General features: G+C 57.0%; 5 protein-coding genes across 5 annotated transcripts; 2 read left to right on the top strand and 3 right to left on the bottom strand.

The window, feature by feature from the left end:
- The first annotated feature begins 306 nt into the window (after positions 1–306).
- On the top strand, positions 307–2096 carry IWZ02DRAFT_2451 (D-isomer specific 2-hydroxyacid dehydrogenase). The gene is made up of 3 exons (XM_066763109.1): positions 307–951; positions 1004–1043; positions 1226–2096. The coding sequence occupies exons 1-3, from the start codon at positions 771–773 to the stop codon at positions 2043–2045; spliced, it is 1041 nt and encodes a 346-aa protein (XP_066626766.1). The 5' UTR covers positions 307–770; the 3' UTR covers positions 2046–2096.
- Positions 2097–2147: 51 nt separating this feature from the next.
- Positions 2148–3921, bottom strand: IWZ02DRAFT_411443 (tRNA synthetases class II core domain (F)-domain-containing protein; the record flags this gene model as incomplete). Its single annotated transcript, XM_066765720.1, has 3 exons — positions 3540–3921; positions 3038–3492; positions 2148–2991 (listed from the first exon to the last, which is right to left on the bottom strand). Exons 1-3 carry the CDS (start codon positions 3852–3854, stop codon positions 2148–2150), a joined length of 1614 nt encoding a protein of 537 aa, XP_066626765.1. The 5' UTR covers positions 3855–3921.
- Positions 3922–4240: 319 nt separating this feature from the next.
- IWZ02DRAFT_369517 (uncharacterized protein) lies at positions 4241–4937 on the top strand (the record flags this gene model as incomplete). The annotated part of the gene is made up of 2 exons (XM_066764440.1): positions 4241–4658; positions 4717–4937. The coding sequence occupies 2 exons, from the start codon at positions 4241–4243 to the stop codon at positions 4935–4937; spliced, it is 639 nt and encodes a 212-aa protein (XP_066626764.1).
- Positions 4938–7198: 2261 nt separating this feature from the next.
- IWZ02DRAFT_2310 (uncharacterized protein) lies at positions 7199–8160 on the bottom strand. The gene is made up of 2 exons (XM_066762944.1): positions 8139–8160; positions 7199–8048 (listed from the first exon to the last, which is right to left on the bottom strand). The coding sequence occupies exon 2, from the start codon at positions 7999–8001 to the stop codon at positions 7306–7308; it is 696 nt and encodes a 231-aa protein (XP_066626763.1). The 5' UTR covers positions 8002–8048; positions 8139–8160; the 3' UTR covers positions 7199–7305.
- Positions 8161–8320: 160 nt separating this feature from the next.
- Positions 8321–10931, bottom strand: IWZ02DRAFT_2322 (uncharacterized protein). Its single transcript, XM_066762958.1, has 2 exons — positions 10297–10931; positions 8321–10246 (listed from the first exon to the last, which is right to left on the bottom strand). Exons 1-2 carry the CDS (start codon positions 10614–10616, stop codon positions 8398–8400), a joined length of 2169 nt encoding a protein of 722 aa, XP_066626762.1. The 5' UTR covers positions 10617–10931; the 3' UTR covers positions 8321–8397.
- Positions 10932–13343: the final 2412 nt, after the last annotated feature.

Genomic DNA, 13343 nt, shown 5'->3' with positions numbered 1-13343 from the left:
GGAGCGAGAGCGGCGTGAGGAGTCAAAGCAGTGGATGGATTGGGACAGCTTGGTATGGTAGTCAGGGCAATGCAATGGTGAAGCAGCGTCTGACAGTTGGTGGCGTTGGACGTGGCGAGTGGCGGGCGGAGCGAGAGAGCGCGGGAGAGGGAAGAAAAGGCAAGGAACAACTTAATGCAGGTGGGTGGATGCATGACGTGGTGTACCGTTTCAACGGGAGTCAGCAAATTACGGAAAGAAAAAAAAAAAATTGCTGCTTCTTGACAACGGGAAAATGCTTTGCTCTCCCCAGCTAATACAACCCCAGGCTCACGCAGTCATGCAGCACAGTCCACCGCATCAAAAGCCGAAACTAATGGCGAAGTGAGTGAACCGCATGAGTGCGAGCGAGGCGTCAAATTTTCTGGGTTGGTTCAACTTTCTATGGAGAAGAAAAAGAGAACAAGAGGCCGACGCCGTTTTGTTCAAGTTTCGGGGGCTCGCTTACCACATTGCTTGGCGTCGGCATCTGCGCCGGCCCGATGGCTTTCCCTCTGCTGCACGACACGACATGGAGCTGTGACTTCCGGGGAGAGCTGCACCTCCGCCTGGCTGGCGAAGACCAGGAGGAGCCCGTGGGGAACGCTTTCTCCGCCATGGACCCTTGGAACCCAGTTTCCGGATGCTCTTACTTATCTGGTTGCGCCTTGCACCTACTGCCGTTGCGAGTTGTCGCTCTTGAATCTTTCTCGCGTTCTTTCTGTGCACTGCTTTTTTGAATACACTCCACCATGGGCAAGCCAATTGTTCTCCACCTCGGTGACGACATCAAATGGAACCATGAGCCGTACAAGAAGCTCCAGGACAAGTTCGAAATCCGCCGGAGCTACAGCATGGGCCGGGATGAATTCAAGCAGGCGCTCAAGGACAAGAAGTTTGGCGATTTCGTTGCAATGTACAGACCGTTTTGGAGTACGTTATGTCCACCAATGCTTCATCTTTCCCCGGCTGACAGGCGTCGCAGACACGGGAGGAGAAATGGGCAATTGGGACGAGGAGCTCATGTACGTCGTTTCCTCCAACCACCGCATCTTCCACGCAGCTCGACTACAACAAGCACGCCGAATCGGGAAAGTTTTCCCGCATGTGTACGACGACATGGAGCCTGACGTCAAAGAACATTCCCCGAGCATCAATGCCTGCGGAAAGACTTGCCAGCACAACTGGAAGCTAACCGCAAGACCAGCGCGCTCCTCCCATCATCATGCAAAATCTACGCCTCAGCGGGCGCCGGCTTCGACTGGGTGAACACGCAAGCGCTGGCCAAGCGCGGCATCATCTACTGCAACGCAGCAGCCGCATGCACCGAGTCGGTCGCCGACGCCGCCATCTGGCTCATTCTGTCGACGTTCCGCAAGTTCACCTGGTCGAGCCTGAGCGCGCGCTCGTGCCAGGTCGACCGCTTCGTCGACGCCAACCGCAACATTGCCGCCATCACGCACAACCCCAACGGCTACGCGCTGGGCATCATCGGCCTGGGCAAGATTGGCCACCGCATCGCCCAAAAGGCCCACACCGCCTTCGGCATGCGCATCCTCTATCACGACATTCGCCGCCTCCCCGCTGACGTCGAGCGTCCGCTCGACGCCAAGTTTTATGACCGCCTCGACGACATGCTGCCCGATGCTGATGCTCTGGTCGTCGCGACCCCGTTCGGCGGCGACAAGGTCGTCCGCGCCGAGCACTTTGGCCGCATGAAGAAGGGCGCGCGCCTCATCAATATTGCGCGCGGCAAGCTGATCGACGAGGACGCCCTCGTCCAGGCCCTCGAGAGCGGCCATTTGGAGGCCGCCGGTCTCGACGTCCACTACGACGAGCCCCGCGTCAACCCAAAGCTTGCCGCCATGGACAATGTCGAGCTGCTGAGCCACACGGCCGGCGCCTCGGTCGAGAGCCATATCGGCTTTGAGCGGCTGGGCATTGAGAACATTATGAGCTTCTTTGAGACGGGCAAGGCTGTGACGCCCGTCAACTTGCACTTTTTTGATGACAAGGCCAAATTGTAGATTGATGACGAAAAAGCAACTACACCATTTGTTCTTGAAAAAAAAGTTTTGAATGTTTTTGGTTCTTCATGATCAAAGTCGTCTAGCTCCATTTTTTTAACTCTAGTTCTTGTCCAGTCTCACCGCCGCATTGCCCTCGATGAATCCCAGGTCCACCTTGTGGCCCAGCAAGTCTCTGATGTTGCTGACGCCGTACTTGATCATGGTCGGCCTCTCCAGGCTAAGGCCGAAGCCGTACACGCGCAGGTCCTCTGGCAGGCCCATCGGCAGGAGCATCTCGGGCCTAAACATGCCCGAGTTGCCAATCTCGACCCACTTGCCCAGACCGACGTGGTATCCGAAAATCTCCATGGACGGCTCGGTGTAGGGGTTGTAGGCGGGCTTGAAGCGCAGGTTGGTGATGCCAATCTGGGCGAAGAAGGACTCGAGGAACTTTTGCAGGCCGCCGAGCGTGAGGCCAAAGTCGGCAATGACGCCCTCGATCTGGTGGAACTCGGCCAAGTGCGTCGCATCGACCGACTCGTTGCGGAAGACGCGGTCGATGGAGAAGTAGCGCGCCGGCCGTGGGTCCTCTGCCAGCCGGTGCAGCACCCACGTCGACACGGCCGTCGTGTGCGTGCGCAGCACCAGCCGCAGGCACTCGTCCTTGGACCACGGGTAGCGGTAGCCGATGGAGCCAAAGGCGCCCTTTTGGTGCACATCTTGAATGTTCTTCCAGTACTGTTCGTAGTCGCGCGGCTTAATCTTCTTTTCGGGGTCTGATGAGGCATAGAGGCGGCGGGAGCCCTCCTCCATCTCGTTCATGGCCTTTTCGGCAGCGGGGTCCTCGCGGGGAAGGTCGGCGGCGGCAGGGTCCGAGATGAAGAAGGTGTCTTGCATGTCGCGGGCGGGGTGTTGTTGCGGTACGAAAAGGGCGTCAAAGTTCCAGAAGCCAGAGTCGACGAAGCTGCGGCCGTTAACTCTGCACTTTTCCCTTCGCTGGCTGGACCTACCGTGATGTGGGCATCTCGACGAAGCCCTGGTTGAAGAAGATGTTCCTGAATTCGGCGCGCACCTTCATCAGAGGATGTAAAGCGCCCGCGTTCTGCGATGCGCCCAGCGCATTGAAGTTGTACGGCTTGAAAGAGGCAGTCTGCCACGAGCCGTCCGCCAGCATGTCGGCGGTGAGATCGGTGTGCTCGACGGGAATCTCCCTGGCATACTTGGAGCCCTTTTCCGCTGTATAGGTAAAGACCTTGGAGGTAGTAACGAGCTTCCTCTTCTTCAAGTCGGCCAGCGTCTTGGCCTCGGCCACGCTCTTGGTTTCGGCAATCTTTTGCAGCTGGGTGCGCGTAGTGTCCTGCACCTCGTCCACCAGCGGCACGAGCGAGTCGCCGTCCTTTTTTATCCACTTGTTGCGAAAGGCGGTGCCTTGGCCAATCTTGACATCGGCGTTGTGGACCACGCTCTGTCCCTTCTCAGCACTTGTTTCTCTAGCGAGTTTGTCAAACATACCGGAAGCTCCTTGATGCTGACTTTGCCATTTCTCTTGACCGCGTCCCAGACCTTCCACTCGTGGGAGCCCTCATCCACTATTGTTTGCGATTCCTTGGTCAAAAGGACCTGCTCTGATTCGGCCGTCTGGTACGTAACCATGGACCTAGAGGCGAGCCTGTCCAAGGCAGCCTTGACGTCCTGCTGTGACGTCTGCGGGAGGTCTGCATCGGAGCGGATCTGGGGCTTTTCGGCGAGCAGGTCGAGGATTATCTGCGTCACATCGCGGTCGCCGTCCTTGACGGGGACAGGAACTGGCCCGCGCTGGCCGACCATTTTGGAACGCTGGTGCAGAGGGCGAAGAGGCGAATTGGGTGTGTGGAGGGCGAAGCAATTGGCGGCGCGGCGGGGTTGAATATGGGGATTTCGTCGGCTGGCAGCGATGAGTCGTAGCTTGTCCCAAAAGATTCTGCCACCACCCCACACACCGCCTTGACCATCACTCCATTGACAGCTCAACGGCAACTGATTTCCAGACTCCTCAAGCAACACTCGGTTTGATCGAGACCCTGACAATGTTCGATTTTTGGAAGTCATCTACATCCTCCAGGGACAATGAACCCTCGACGCAGCCAGACTCCCCGCCAGCTACGATGCCCGCCGAGCTCCCCACTCTACAGCCAGACAACGACGCCGTCATTGTAGAAACAGAACAAGGCCCTATGGATGCTCGGCGCCTCCCACCACTCAATAGCCGCCTCGCCATGTCCTACGAGGCGCGCTTGGTGACCATTGGCTCCATCAGCGCCATGACGGGCTTCTTCCTCGGCCTCTCGCAAGGCATCACAACACACGGGCTGCGCTTCCGTGCCGAAAACGCCCACCGCCTGCCCAACGATCCCGCGGGGTGGTTCCTCTATCACAAACGCAAGAACTATGTTGCGTTACTGGGTGGCATCCGGGAAGGGCTACGTGCGGGGTTCAGGACGGGCTTTTGGGCGGGCGGGTTCCTCATGTGTGAGCAGGCAGTGGACAGACTCAGGGGGCTAGGGGGCCAGGATTACAAGGAGCAGCCCAGGGGGGACTTTGGCAGCACCGTGGTCGCGGGACTGGGGACGGCGGGTGCCTGGAGTCTTTGGAGTAAGTGTTGACATTGAACAGGTGCAAGAAGACAGTGAGGCTGACGCGAGGGCCACAGATCGCCTCCCCATTACTGCGGCAGCGCGCACGGCCAAAACGGGCTTGCTTCTCGGCCTGGTGTATGGACTCGCGCAAGATGCGACGGGCCTGCTGCGTGGGCAGAAACTGGGATACGTCGAGTCCCTGCGCAACATCACATCATGGGCACCGGGATCCGAGCAGCGCGCCTCGGACGCGGCGACAGTGCCGCAACCAGCGAATGGAAAGCCGCAGACATGACGTCGATGGGCGGTTGCAGGAACGACAGGTCGGAAGGCTCAAGAATGATTCAGCAGCAGGGGAGCCGCAACAACAAAGCGACCGACCAACCAACCATGACGAAGCCACGAGACGAGATGACTGCGACAGCAACGCGGACGCACGCAGAGCAGAGCAGACCTCGGCATGTTGAGCATCTTTTCCACGATCCGATCGAGACGGCGAGCAAGGGTTGGCAGCCACCAGCAGCGGCCGATGCAAGCGTTGCAATGTAAAACGCCAACGCCAGACCGTTTGGAGTTCCGGCGGCGCAGAGCAAAGCATGGGTAAACGGTCTTTTGCCAGACGCTGTTCCCATGTCTTGCATGGAGGCTCCCATGCTTTTACACAACTTGGCCATGAGCGTCTTTGCGGTCCACCATGGCATCCTCAGCAGCCGAACTATCGTTGCTGCGCTCAATCATTTACAAGCACGCAAGAGTTGGCGAATGCGCTGCGGGCTGACCAGCAGCGGCCAGACCCGTGTTGCATACATGTGTATTAGACGTGCCTTGGTAGACAGACAGACAAGCAAGCATTCGAAATAGAAACACGTGTCTCCCCTCCACTTCCCCTCTACCGCGCCGGCCGCGATCCACGGACGCACCTCCGGTCGACGCGCTCCCTGTTTATTTGGCATCTATCATTGAGTCCTTCCATGCGTGCGTGGCATGGGCATCACGCTCGCCCTTAACCACTGCTGCCCATTGCCTGTCCCGCCGCCCGTAATCATCTACCTACCTGCCTGCCTGCCGGCTCCCCAGCAAACCACGCAAACAAGCATAGCCACCACTTGCCTCCTACCACCGCCCTAATACCTACCTACCTACCTACCTACCTACCTACCTACCAACCTATCCACAGCACCCGTCTCCCACTCGCCCACCCCAACCAGCAGATGTATTGGTCCATAACGATACACGACCGCACTCACTCATTTCACGTTCTACCTATTCATCTACCTAACAGCCACCGTTTTTAATCTAGCTCCCTCCCTCCCTCCCGCCCACGCCACGCCACGCACACTCACTTCCTTTGCGGGAAATTTGTTTCATATCTAACAGCCGACGACCGACGACCGACGGCCCAGCCACAACGGGCGGACGGCGTTGTCTTCCTCCGGCTTGTAGGCCACGGTTGCTGTGGTTATGTGTGTGGCTAGGTAGGTAGGTGGGTAAGTAAGAGGTGGCTTGGTAGGCGAACAAAACGTAGCAGGGTTGTCTGGTTTGCCGGTGCGACTTGTGTTGATAGGTGAGGAGCAATGGGAAAAGGAATCAGATGGATGACGGGTTGCTTGGTGGTACCACAACTATGTATAGTGTGGTTGGAGCACAACCAGGTAGACTTCCCTTTGTTCCTCTCTCTCTCGGAAAGCGAGCGTCTGGTCGATTACTGTCATGCATAGACAGACGGTAGTACAGCACTATAGACAGCTCCCTCCCGTTCCGCCTGCCCTCTCTGTATATCCATCTTTTCTTTCCCCCTTGATTACCTGAGTACGCTCTCCCAGGACACGGCGATATAGCTGCACTTGCCAGCCAGCCAGCCAGCCAGCCAACCAACCAACTACCGAACCAACCTGCCCACCAAGCCATGTCTCTGCCCCATTCACCAGGCGCTCTACTACCCCAGCTAGACAGGTGAGTAGGTAAGTAAGCGTCCCACGCGTCCGACTCACCAACCCCACCTCCCTCCCTTCCTCCTTCCTGCGTACACAGCACGATGATTGGCCACGGGGCAGTTGGTTGGGTCGGTGGTTGGTCTAGCTACCTGGCTAGCCAGCGCATCAATAGACTTGGGTGCCTGAGCTGAATGATACATTTTCCCTACCTATGTACCCACCTACCCACCTACCTATGTACCCACCTACCTACCTACCTACCTACCATCTACCTACCATCTCTTAGCCAGCCACGCTTTTCCACACAGAGACAGAGAGAGGCAAGTCGATGGCAAGTCGATGGCAGGAAGGAAGGAAGGAAGGAAGGAAAGAAGGAAGAGCGAAAGAAGAAAAAAAAAAAAAGGAAAGAAAGAAAAAAAAAAAAAAAAAGGACAGACAAACGAACCGAACCCGTGAACGCAAGCAAGCGCTTCTCGATACTTTACACAGCGAGTGCATACACGTCTGATCCGTAGCCGCACGAACGACACGAGGACGGACGGACGGACGGACGGACAAACGGACAGAGGGACAGACGGGCCAGCAACTAAGGTGGGTGGGTGTGGTAGGTCAATAAATCACCACCGACACCCGAAAAAGTCACGAGAGTAGATGCAGGGATAGTTTCAGTGATCATGGTTCGAATTGCGGTATTGCACACCCCACACCCATTCACACCCCAACTCGTCGCTACCTATCACTGTCTACAAGCGTAGCTACCGCTACTACTACTACTGCTGCTGCTGCTGTTGCTACTACAATCACTGCCCATTGCGCACCGTGTGTTCCACTGTCGCTGGCGCCGGAACCGAACCCCTCCACCCCTCCGCTGTTATTGTTTTTTTGTAAAACAGGGATTGAGGCGAGAAGATGGATAAGCCGGTCTCGCGAAAACAGTGGCTGTGGCTTGGGCATGCAGATAGACAGACAGGAATATATGCAAAGTGATGCGCGCGCGCACCCACCGATCCCATCCATTGCCATCATCCATCCAAGAGGTACACTTCCCAAGACAGCAACGACGACAACAGCTCCGCTAGACACGAACTGACTCGACTCGACTCGGGTTCCCAATGGACGAGAGAAACAGTGACGGCAACAGCAACAACGACAATGACGAAAGCTGTTCAGACGAAAAACCTCGCCTGTGTTGCCATCATCATGTCGTCCCATCCCACTATTTTCGTCTCTGTCCGTCAACCCGTCACGCATCCATCCATCCATCCATCTGACATCCGTCCGTTTGTCTGTTTGTTCGCCTGTCTGTCCAACCACGAGTTTTTTCTGGAGTTTCTGCAAAACTGCAGATCGTAGATATTCCGTCGACGAGGCGTGACAGCAAACAGAACGTCGTCTACCAAAAAGGAGCAAAAAAAGCGACACCATCCAAACTCCGACCCTATGATTGTGGTGTGGCGGAACAAGGGAGGAAAAAGAGGAGAAAAAGAGGAAAGGAATCCCAAAACCCGCGCGCAATGGCCAGACTATGGAAGCGGGAGAGAAGGACGAGGGAGGGCGGGAGCGAGGAAGAAGAAGAAAAAGGAGAAAAAAAGAGAAGCAAGAGAGGAAAAAAAAAAAAAAAAAAAAAAAGAGAGAGAAGAAGCGCGCTCCACAACGAACAGAGACTGAAAAGATAATTCGCATGGTCTATGACATGTGCTGCGCGGCAGAATATAACACGTAAAGGACAACCAAAAAAAGACATGAGGCGCAATCGCACACTATTACCCATTCCCTAACCTCAGGGGCTTCCCAAGAAAAGGCGCTTGCTTGTTTCGCTTTTTAGTCGCCTCTCTCAAACTTGATCGGGTGAAACAAGATGCCGCTGAGGCACATGCGGCCGCTCCCATTCTCCTCCTCGTAGCGACCGCCCTCGCCGTTTTCGGATGCGCCGAGCCATCTTCTGAAGAGCGCGCCAGAGAAGCCCGAGTTGTAGTAAAACGAGCTTCCAAGCAGGTTGTGCTCGCCCCAGCCGAATGGGCTGTCGACGTCCTTCTTGGGGTAGTTGAAAATCTGGTTCATGTAGTCGAGATCCCAGTTGCGATCGAAAAAGACGGGGTGCGGCGCGTAAAGAGATTTGAGGCCATGGTGATAGGCCACTGTCGGCGGCCACATTTCGGGAAACATGGTGTGGCGGTAGCGGAACGTCTCTTCGTGCATGAGGTTGAGAAGGCGCTTTGACAACCGCGACACGGTGATGATGGCGACGCGGCGGGGCGGAGGGGGAAGGGAGAGGTCGTAACCAGTAATGTCGTGGCGGAAGACCCAGTTCGTCTTTTCCGGGTCGAAGAATGGGTTAAAGGTAATGAGATCGGCTTCCTCGCCGACACCCCACTCGTAGTTGTCCTGTTCGTAAGATGTAGGTGGCTTGGTTCCGGGAGGAGATGGGACCCTTTCTCTGGCTTCGTACTCAGGAGGACCCCAGACGGGCTTGTCCTCGCCGAGCATGATCTCCTCCTCAACCATCTTGGTGTAGTTGTCCCAGCTGCCGTGGACGTCGGGGATGTAAAACTTGGAGCTGCGCTCCCAGGCGCCCTTGCGAGGCTGACGCTTGGCCCATTGGCCGAGGCGCTCGTGGAACTCGTAATAATGACCCGTATACCGCAGATCCATCTCCCAGTTCCAGAAAAAGTCGTATTCAGGGTGCTGCTGCGAGAACCATTGCAGTGCAAAGTGGGCGCCGCGGTAGACGCTATGCACAGGCAGGCCAGAGTCGTTTTCGAGGTTGTCGGTGAAGGGCTCAGGGTAGTACGTACGCATCTGCTGCTCTGACCAGAGAGTGGCAATGCCCCAGAACTCCTTGGGTACATTTTCCTCGAGCGTGCGCTGGTAAATGACGTCGGACGCCCAGATCGGGATGCTGTCGTCCTTGACGTGGACGAGCAGGTGAACATCGTACTCGCCGCCAGACTTGAGCGACAGTTCGTTAATCATGGCCCGCAGCGTCATGATTTGCCATTCAGTGTATTGGTAGCCGGTCCAAGTGCGGAGCACGTATGCAGTCCTGGGCCTGGTCTTCTTGTTACCGCTTTGGCCGTGGCCCTCGGATGACGTCGCTTCTTCGTCGTCGAACCGAATCTTGTTCTTTTCGTAGCAGTCCTGCTGCGCACGACCCCAATCGACATTTCTGTAATCCACCTTTTTCGGATTGATCATTTCCCAGACTCTCTCGGCGCCCACGTTTTCCGAGTTGTCTGCCAGGCCAAAACCACCCTCTTCGGGCGAGTAGCCGTAGCCGTACGGACCAAGGCGGCCGTAGCGCTCGTAGCACATGTCGCGGGCGATGCCGAGCTGCTCGTAGGAACCAAAAAAGGGATTGGTCATGTTTTGCGGGATGCCAGGGTAGGCGTAAATGTCGGGCGTGGGCGTCTTCAATCCCTCGTCCAGGTAGCATTCTTGCACAGGGTAAAATTCCTTGAGGTACTCGGACGATGTGTATGGAGGATAAGGGCTGAAGGGAAATGGGCGTGCGGACGGCGAGGGCTCGGGCGGCAGGTTGAACTTGGCCTTTTGGGTGGCCGATGGAAAGGTGTCCAGAGGCGCTTCCGAGTCGGGGCGGACGAAGAGCTGCTCAGGGGTGTGGTCTTTGAGCGATACGAGGGTTCGCAGGCCGTTGTAGTAGCCATTTAATCTGACGGGTTAGAATTTTGGTCGAGAGCGATGGGCGTCGAGGCGACTCACCTGGGAAAGTGTTCCCACGGGAAGAGTTCTCTTGGCGGAGGTTGCTGGTGATGTATCATGTTTTGGTGTCGCCTGTAGCCGCCCGTGGCGAGCAGGCCGACGAAGAAGACGACGGTGACGGCGAAGAGGACGACGCGCGAGAAGCTGAGCTTTGGGAGGGTGAAGCGGTCGCCGCCGGGGCTGGGAGAGCGCCAGCGGTACTTTTTGGCGCCATTGCCATTGTCGTAGCCGGGCAGCTTCTCGTAAGAGAAGTTTGCCTTGATGGGCAGCAACTTCATGGGGTTCATGTTCTGGAAACGTGCAGAGAGAGGCGACTTCATGGCTCCGGGTTGAGCATGAGGATCGTTGAGCCCCTCCCCTCGCACCGAGTTCTTGCGAAACCGAATCTTGACGACGTGGGAGGCGGTAGGGGGAGATAATGTACGGTGGGCCTGGCTTTGCGAGGATGGCCGGGCGGAGGGAGCGAGTGTTGTCGGGCAGGGAGGAGGGAGGGTGAAACGCAGCGGGAGGCTTTGCGCTGCAGGTCGTCGTAATGGCGCGCGCAGGGAAGTAAGTGTGGGACAGCGGATGAACAGCGGGCGGTGTGGGCAGGCAACGGTGTGGGTGCTGGGGGAGAGCCGGTTGCAGCTGGCGGGCGAGAAAGGGATCAGGGCTCGGGGGGGGGGGGACGGGCTAGCGAGCGGACGCGAGTAAGGAGGGCTGCGCAGGCGTGGTCGCGGATGAAAAGGAGATGGGTTGGAGTGGCGAAGCGAGGCGAGGCGAGGCGATGAGATGAGATGAAGAAAGGGAGGGAGGGACAGAGAAGGGAAGAGAGGTGAGGTGTTGGTGGAACAGAGGCGATTGATGTTCGGCGGCGTCGGTGGGAGTCGGTCGGGGGAGGGAGCCACCCAGGCAGGCACAGGGCCAGAGAGATGATCAGGCCTGCGCTGCGGCGATTCTCGTGTGTGCAGCTATTGCGTGCGCGGGCAGATGCCAGAGGGAGGCAGAGGCAGAGGCAAAGCCAGAGCCAGAGCCACAGCGAGCGCACTCATTCTGCCGCTCCGTGGTCGGTCGGTCGGTCGGTCGGTCAAAAAAGCTGCTACTCGTACTGTATGCTGATGTACACGATGCATCGACGAGCCAGGTAGGTACATTAAGGTACTGTAGGTGACCAAAATAGCAGACGGCGGACCTGAGTGGCAGTGGCAGTGGCAGTGGCAGTGGCAATGGCAATGGCAATACAGTAAATGCCAGCGCCAATATTTCGGGCGGCCTAGTCCTGGTCCCTGGTGGTGCTGCGGTGGTGATGAATCCACAACAAGGCGCGCCGCTCTCAATTTAGGCCTTCGGTTGCTCTGCTCTGCTCTGCTCTGCTCTGCTCTGCTCTGCTCTGATGATGTGCTCCTGTGCTCGAGACTCGAGTACTCGAAGTCTGGGTCCAATCCAAGCGGCTCGCGACGAAACCTCGATCCGCCATATGTCGTTTCGACGCACTCGGTCCTGAAACGGGTGCTGACGACGCTTGGTTACCACCAAAGATCACTACTGTCACTCTTGTGAGTGTGTACCTACCTACCTACCTACCTACCTACCTACCTTGCCGTCCCGTACCGTACCGCACCGCACCGCACCGCATCGCATCGCATCGCATCCTGCCTGCGTCATTCCAGCACGTGCCGTGCCCTGTGTTCCTTCTTTAGTTTTTGGCATCAATTGATCTCGCCCATTCTCTCGTCCGATCCAAGGGTTCGCGCAAAAAGCTTGTCATTCAAAAAAAAAAAAGAAAAAAAATCCTCCCTCATCTTCATTCCCATTCCTCGCGCTACCTGCCGACCTTGCATGTCCACTGACTGCTGCCCCTATCCCCAATCAGGCAACCAACCAGGCAAGACAAGACCAGGCGCCTGCCGCGCCCTTGAAGCAATCACGGCAAAAATGCCTGCCTGCCTGCCTGCCTGCCTGCCAGCCAGCCAGCCCTGAGCCTGAGCCTGAGCCTGAGCCTGAAGCCCACACGACTCCATTACCGCTTCTTGTATTCGTTCATCTCCCACGCGACCTCTCCCGCCCCTGACTTAGGTTGTGCTTCTGCTCCTAACCGGCGTCTCGTCGGACATTCGACACGCCCGCCGTCTTCGTTCTTCTCAGACTGACTAGGTCCTCCTCCGACTAAGTAGTATGTTACAACATCAGGCAGAAAATAGAAAAGGGAAAAAAAAAATAAAAAAAAAAATTTCGGCAAAACGCCACCGCCATCATAGTACATTTCCTCTATCTAGCTAGCCAGGTATCCTCAGTATCCAACCCTATCGCCTAACCATCCCTATCGTGTGCAAGTAGGACGCCTCCCCGCTGCTCCACCACCATCCATCCTCCTCCAACTCCACCGCACCTCCCGTCCACCATGCATGCTGGCGTGCTTGCCTGCTTGCTTGCCCTACGCCGCGCGCCAACGGCGCAATTTCCGCCCACCTTCACGCCTTTCCGCGTTCCCCCCTTCTCCCACCTTATCTTTGTCCGGTGGTCTCGTGTCGTGGACTGCCCTGCCCTGCCCAGTCCGCCTGCTGCCCCTTCAGCCACCTACCTACCTTGCCTTGCGTTCTTGGACTACCTAGTCTAGATACCGGCACACGCGGCGCGTTCGCGTCGTGTCGTGTCGTGTCGTGTCGTGTCGTGTCGTGTCGTGTCGTGTCGCGTTGCTTAGCCTCTGGTCCCCCTCCCCCCTTCTTTCGAGCACCATGAAGGTAGGGGGGTCCATGAGGAATGAGGGGACAAAGAGCTGTGTGGTGTTTGATTTATCGGTCTACATGGTAGGTCTAGATTTTGTCCTGTTTCCTACACATGTGCGAGTCCATGTGCTTTCTTTTCTTTCTGATGGCTTTTCATGACATTGGGCTGATTTCCGTGACTTTTGAGTGCTGTAAATGCGTTGCCCGTAACGTCTGCCACTCGCACGCAGATGTCGGCGCTGACTGCACGTCGCAGTCGCACACGGCGCGGTTTGTGCCTCTTCTGCCTGGCTATTCTTCGTCAGCGGTGCAGGTGGTGGTGGTGGTGGTGGTGGTGGTGGT

This window comes from Phyllosticta citriasiana (genome assembly GCF_038021145.1).
Source record: "Phyllosticta citriasiana strain CBS 120426 chromosome Unknown IWZ02scaffold_1, whole genome shotgun sequence".
Classification (NCBI taxonomy): Eukaryota; Fungi; Ascomycota; class Dothideomycetes; order Botryosphaeriales; family Phyllostictaceae; genus Phyllosticta; species Phyllosticta citriasiana.
This window is presented reverse-complemented; position numbering and strand designations above follow the sequence as displayed.